The following is a 6,000-nucleotide window of genomic DNA, read 5'->3' as shown; positions in this document are numbered from 1 at the left end:
GCTTCTCATTTGAACATAAAGTATATGGTGGGTAATAAAATTACTGTTGGACAATTGATAGAAAAGCGAATAATTATGACAATATCCAAGGCAATGTTCATGTATATAGGCATCACATCCGAGACAGGTTGACGGACTTCTAGATGCATCTACTACTATTACTTGACACATCGACCGCTATCCAGCATGCATCTAGAGTATTAAATTTATAAAGAACGGAGTAACGCCTTAAGCAAGATGACATGATGTAGACAAAGTAAATCCAAACAATATGAATAAACCTCATTGTTTTATCCTTAATGGCAACGATACAAATACGTGTCATGTTCCTTTGTGTCAATGGGTTTGAGCACCACAAGATCGAATTCATCACAAAGCACCTCTCCCATTGCGAGATAAATCAATCTAGTTGGCCAAATCAAACGGATAGATCGGAGATAAATACAAAGCTATAATAATCATGCATAAAAGAGTTCAGAGAAGACTCAAATAATATTCATAGATAATATGATCATAAACCTACAATTCATTGGATACCAACAAACACACCGCAAAAAAGGATTACATTGAATAGATATCCAAGAACATCGAGGAGAACATTGTATTGAAGATCAAAAAGAGAGAAGAAGTCGTCTAGCTATTAGTTATGGACCCGTAGGTCTTTGGTAAACTATTCACACATCATCGAAGGGCAACAAGGTTGATGTAGAAGCCCTCCGTGATTGATCCCCCCTCCGGCAAGGTGCCGGAAAAGGCCTCCAGATGGGATCACGCGAGAACAGGAACTTGCGGTGGCGGAAAAAGTAATTTGGGTGGCCCTCTTTTGGTTTCCCGATTTTAGAGAATTTATAGAGTCGGAATTAGGTCAAAAGGATGAACGAGAGGTCCACGAGGTACTTGGGCACGCATTTCTGGACTTCATTTACTATTGAATTCCTGGAAAGCAAAAAACAAGCAAAAAAACAACAACTGGCACTTGGCACTAAGTTAATAGATTTGTCCCAAAAAACGATATATAATTGCATATAAACATCCAATATTGATACTATAATAGCATGGAACAATAAAAATTATAGATACGTTGAAGACGTATCATGGAAGTGCTCCGAGATTTGTGGAGAATGCTCTCCCGACATGGGAGTGCTCCGAGACTTGTGGAGAATGCTCTCTCGACATGGTTGATAAATATTTTGATGAAGCCGAAGAAAACTTGGAGCCTTAGTCGCCTACCTGGCATGCCAAATGTTGACGGGAAAACCCTCCATATCAGGGATTAAGTAGACCCCCTTTTGTGATTCGGTCAGGGGCTAAACCTCTTTAAGAATCTATGAACTACTGAGCACAAAAAGATGGCTCATGGGGGCATGTTTACTAAATGGGCCGTGCCGTGCCGACCGGTGTGCTGCACCCTTCAGCCCAAGCACGACTCAACCGCTATACGGGCCAGCACGACAGCATGCCAGGCATGCCATATCCTAGGCTAATGGCCTGCTAGGTTGATTTTAGCCATATTTGTCCTATTGGGTTATTCTTTAGGCCATATATATATATATAAATAAAAACTTCTCAAAAAAATAAATGGGCTGGAGGCTCGCGTCGTGCCAGCCCGCGTGCCCAGCCTTCAGGCCCAGGCACGGCCCTGGCATGCCGCGTGCCTCGCACAGCCGTTTAGCCCGTGTCATGCCGTGCCAGCCCAGCTCTCCCGACCCGTTTAGCCAGCTTTGCAGGCTGGGCTGGAAGCCCAGTACATTGTTCACCTAACCCTAACGCACACGCGAGAGCTTCCAGTTCCAGGGCAGGGGCTCAGCTCCGCCGCCGGCACCATCTCCGGCGCTCAACCAGTGTGATCCTATCCGAATCTTACCACGAAGCCACGGCGATTCCGACGATGTCCCGCTTCGGGAAGGCCGTCCTCCTCTGCTTGGCCCTGTTCGCCGCATGGCACTTCTGCTCGCCCCTGTTCGCCGACGTGCCTCCTCGTCCTGGTGGCGACCCTGCGGAGGAGGCGCCGGTAGCGAGCGACGCGGCCGGGAAAGCGTCCGGCCTGCCTCTCGCCAGGGAGGCCGGCGTCCGGGAGGCGGCCGGAGCGGGGCGCAACTTCGTCATCTCGCCGCTGTCCATCCACGCGGCGCTCGCGATGGTGACCGCCGGCGCGCGAGGCGACACGCGCAGGGAGCTCCTGGGTTTCCTCGGGTCAGCGTCGCTCGACGAGCTGCACCGCTCGCCGGCGATCCAGCTTGTGGGCAGGCTCAACGGCCTGACGCAGACGTCCTTCGCCTGCGGCGTGTGGGTCGACCAGAGGCGGGCGCTCAGGCCAGAGTTCACGGCCACCGGCGCGTCGCGGTACGTCGCCACGGCAGAATCTGTGGACTTTGTGTCGGGGGCCGAGCTGGCGAGGCGGCGCGTGAACGCCTTTGTGGCGGACGCGACGAACCAGCGCATCCATGACATACTCCCTCCCGGCTCCGTCCACTCGTCCACGGCGGTCGTCCTCGCCAACGCGCTCTACTTCAAAGGAGCGTGGCGTCGACCGTTCGACGTCTTCACCGCGCCGTTCCACATCCCAGGCGGCACCACCGTGCGCGTGCCATCCATGACAACAGGCCGGTCACAGTACATCGCTCTCTACCCGGGCTTCAGGGCCCTCAAACTGCCCTACAGGACCGACGGCGATCGGCAAGCTGCTGCATTCTACATGCTTATCCTTCTCCCGGACAACGCCACTCTCAGCCTCACGGATCTCTACGGCATGGCGGTGTCGATGCCAGAGTTCATAAGGAAGCACACGCCGGAAGAGGAAGTTCCAGTGGGGCAGTTCATGGTGCCCAAGTTCAAGTTCACCTCTGAGTATGAGGCGTCGTCAGACATGCAGAAGCTTGGTGTCACCACGGCTTTCAAAGGGGGCGACTTCTCAGGCATGGTGAGCGGTGGGGATGGGCGGCTCTCCATCGGCGGGGTGCTCCATAAGGCCACCATCGAGGTGGACGAGCAAGGCACCATGGCCGCTGCTGCCACGGCCATAGCCATGTATGGTAGCGCGCTTCGCAGGGAACCACCGCATCTGGTGGATTTTGTGGCGGATCGGCCGTTCTTATTTGCCGTGGTTGAGGAGAGGACGGGCACAACGTTGTTCCTTGGTCATGTGGTTAATCCTCTTGCTAACTGAGTAAAATGTGGAATCTTTTGGCTGTTGAATAGTATATTTGAACATTGGTCATCCTTGGAAAATTTGGTCACTCCTGTCCTGGTAACAGAAATGTCCTAATTCGAGGAGGCAGGAGTAAGTGCTGATCTCCATTAAAAAAGCTAAGATTATTGCTTGCTTTGCTTAAGAGCTTGAAACAAGATCGAACAAATCGTGTCCCAGATCAAAGCCGGGGCATAAGTATGACTTTGCAAACTGGCAACTGAAAAAAGAGGCTCTTGTATGTATTCAGTCTGTCTCTTGGTTAGTAGCCAGAAAAAATAAATTGACAGCAAAATTTCTTGTCCCATTTAAAATTCAGGAGGGTAGCGCTACATGATTCCGGTCCCATTTAAATTCAGGAGGGTCTACTCACATGATTCTCAGACAGGATTTGACAAGGCAGCTAGGCGGAGTATCCAGGTGAATTCACCATTAGTATGATATGTACAGAGATCTTCTTGCCCTGTGATCCGCAATTGGAACACCATTGTAGATCAATGATGATCCAACACGAACGTGGAACAGTTCGGGCAACAAGAAGGTTGCTGACTAAATCTTGTTCTAGCCAGTGAACTGGAGTACTTTTGAACAGGTGAGTCGACAAAAACAAATAGATATTGTAAATGCCACAAAAGTACTTCAACGACACGTTTGTGTTCTGTCTCGGATGCTCCGGAGTTACACCACATTCATTTTCTCTCCGGTTTTGTTCTTGTCTGTTGCATTTTTTTTTCTCTTCTTTCTAACCTAGCACTGTGTCTGCTACTTTGGTAATGGCCGACTGTACTTTCATTTGGCATAAAAGCTAAAGAAAACAAAAAAAGAACTAGGTGTCATGAAAAGAAAGTTGGAATAAGCATTGTTTGAAATTATATGTACTCCCTCCGATCCGAATAAATTGACGCGACTTCTATACAATTCCGATTGGAGGGAGTATTAAAAGTACAGGCTATGCAGCATTTGCCAGATATTTAAACTAGCTCAAAATCTGCACAGCTGAACGTTTCTCTGATGGGGCTGGGCCTTGCTCATTCTAGTGCCCCGCTACATGGGCCACAAACCCTTCTTCCATGCTCTGCCCCAGGAAGCGCAGCACTGCACTGGTTGCTCTCTAATTAGTCCCACCTCGCTAGTTTAGGCGACGCTAAACCAGTTTATAAGGTGAGGAGCGGCTTGTTGTAGCACGACCTTACTTGAACAGGATCTGTTCTATAGGCTCGTACCGCTGCATCCTTTACCAATAAGGAGGCAAGCACTTCAGTCTGGTTGATGCATTCTAACCTCTGGGCCAGAGCGTGATTAACGGCCTGGAATTCACCTGATGGGTGCCATCCGATGGCTGTAGAGGATCGTTCCTGTTCCAGTTCACACTGGTGCAGGGTGGCTCAGAGGTTGTCTGACAGACTACAAAAAACATTTTTTGCCTTGCTCTTTTTGACAATATGATCTGTACATCATCTGCAAATTAGATTCAGACTGTAAACAACATTTTTGACTTTCTCTTTTTGGCAATATGATCTGTACATCTTCTGCAAACTATATTCAGTCAATCGAATCCAGGAAATGGATGATATTTGACAAATAAAGTATGTACAGAGAATTCCATATAGGTTTTACATGAGGCTGGGAATTCAGAAAGAGACTATCTTTTAACCCAAATGATCTTTGACAATTCAGAAAGATAGCTCTATGGAAGCTAAGTTCAGCTCATCTTTCGACAATTTCCAACAATTTTGAAGTAATTCTTTGATGATGTGGTCACTTGTTTCCTGTTAACCCAAACGATCTCCATAAAAAGAGATTATCGATTGCTTGCTTAAGAGTTTGAAACATTATCCAAAAGAGCATGTCCTGGATTAGTGCCAGGGCACAATTAGGAGGAATTTGCAAACTGCTAACTGAATCAGAGGTGAAGCATTGTTTCGACTGTATTCAGCCAGTCACTTAGCAGTGGCCGGTAAAAAAACGATGCTTCCTTTGCAGCAAGATTTCCTTGTTTCATTTAGAAGAAGGAGGGTTTCATGACCGACGTGTGAGGTAGAAGAGTATCCAGGTGAACAAAATTCAGTTTATATGTCCACAGATCTTGCTTTGTCATTAGTACAGAATTAATATATAAAAAGATCAGTACAAAATTAGCCAAGGTGGAGATCATTGAACTGGGAGCAGGCCTGCTCACTGCTCAGACACAGGCAATTGGAATTAATACATAAAAAGATCAGTACAAAATTGATATGATTCCTGTAACCAGAAAAATAAATTGACAACAAAATTTCTTGTCCCATTTAAATTCAGGAGGGTCTAGCTACATGATTCCTGTCCCATTTAAATTCAGGAGGGTCTAGTTACATGACTCTCAAACAGGATTCGACAAGGCGGCGAGGCGGAGTCCAGGTGAACTAACCAGTGATATGATATGTACAGAGATCTTGCTCTGTGATCCGCAATCCAAACAAATCTCTGAGATCTCACTCAGCACTATCATTGTAGATCAATGAGGATCCAACACGAAGGGGAACAGTTCGGGCAACAAAAAGGATGCTGATTAAAGAAACTAAATCTTGTTCTAGCCAGTAAGTGATTCCCCAATGTGTTTGTTCAAGGTTACTGAACTTGATTGTCTGCCCCATTTTTCGCTGTCACGTGTATTCTGTTTTTCAGGTATAACTAGAAGCACGTGCACTCTTGTCGACCGACTGTCAGTGGTGCTTGGGAGCCACCTGTACAGATGCACATCTTGCTTCGCATCCATTAGGCAAGGCTTTGCTTAGCAGCATTCTGTTGTTGATCAGGTTATAGATGTTCGTCATTGC

The 6,000-nt window shown here is 47.4% G+C and overlaps 1 protein-coding gene and 1 non-coding gene across 2 annotated transcripts; both read left to right on the top strand.

The window, feature by feature from the left end:
* The first annotated feature begins 1,739 nt into the window (after positions 1-1,739).
* LOC109735374 (putative serpin-Z12) lies at positions 1,740-3,228 on the top strand. Its single transcript, XM_020294589.4, has one exon. The coding sequence runs from the start codon at positions 1,889-1,891 to the stop codon at positions 3,164-3,166; it is 1,278 nt and encodes a 425-aa protein (XP_020150178.3). The 5' UTR covers positions 1,740-1,888; the 3' UTR covers positions 3,167-3,228.
* Positions 3,229-4,370: 1,142 nt separating this feature from the next.
* On the top strand, positions 4,371-4,593 carry LOC120967704 (small nucleolar RNA U3). Its single transcript, XR_005761429.1, has one exon. It is a non-coding gene; the product is annotated as a small nucleolar RNA U3 (small nucleolar RNA).
* Positions 4,594-6,000: the final 1,407 nt, after the last annotated feature.

This window comes from Aegilops tauschii, chromosome 6 (assembly GCF_002575655.3).
Source record: "Aegilops tauschii subsp. strangulata cultivar AL8/78 chromosome 6, Aet v6.0, whole genome shotgun sequence".
Classification (NCBI taxonomy): Eukaryota; Viridiplantae; Streptophyta; class Magnoliopsida; order Poales; family Poaceae; genus Aegilops; species Aegilops tauschii.
This window is presented reverse-complemented; position numbering and strand designations above follow the sequence as displayed.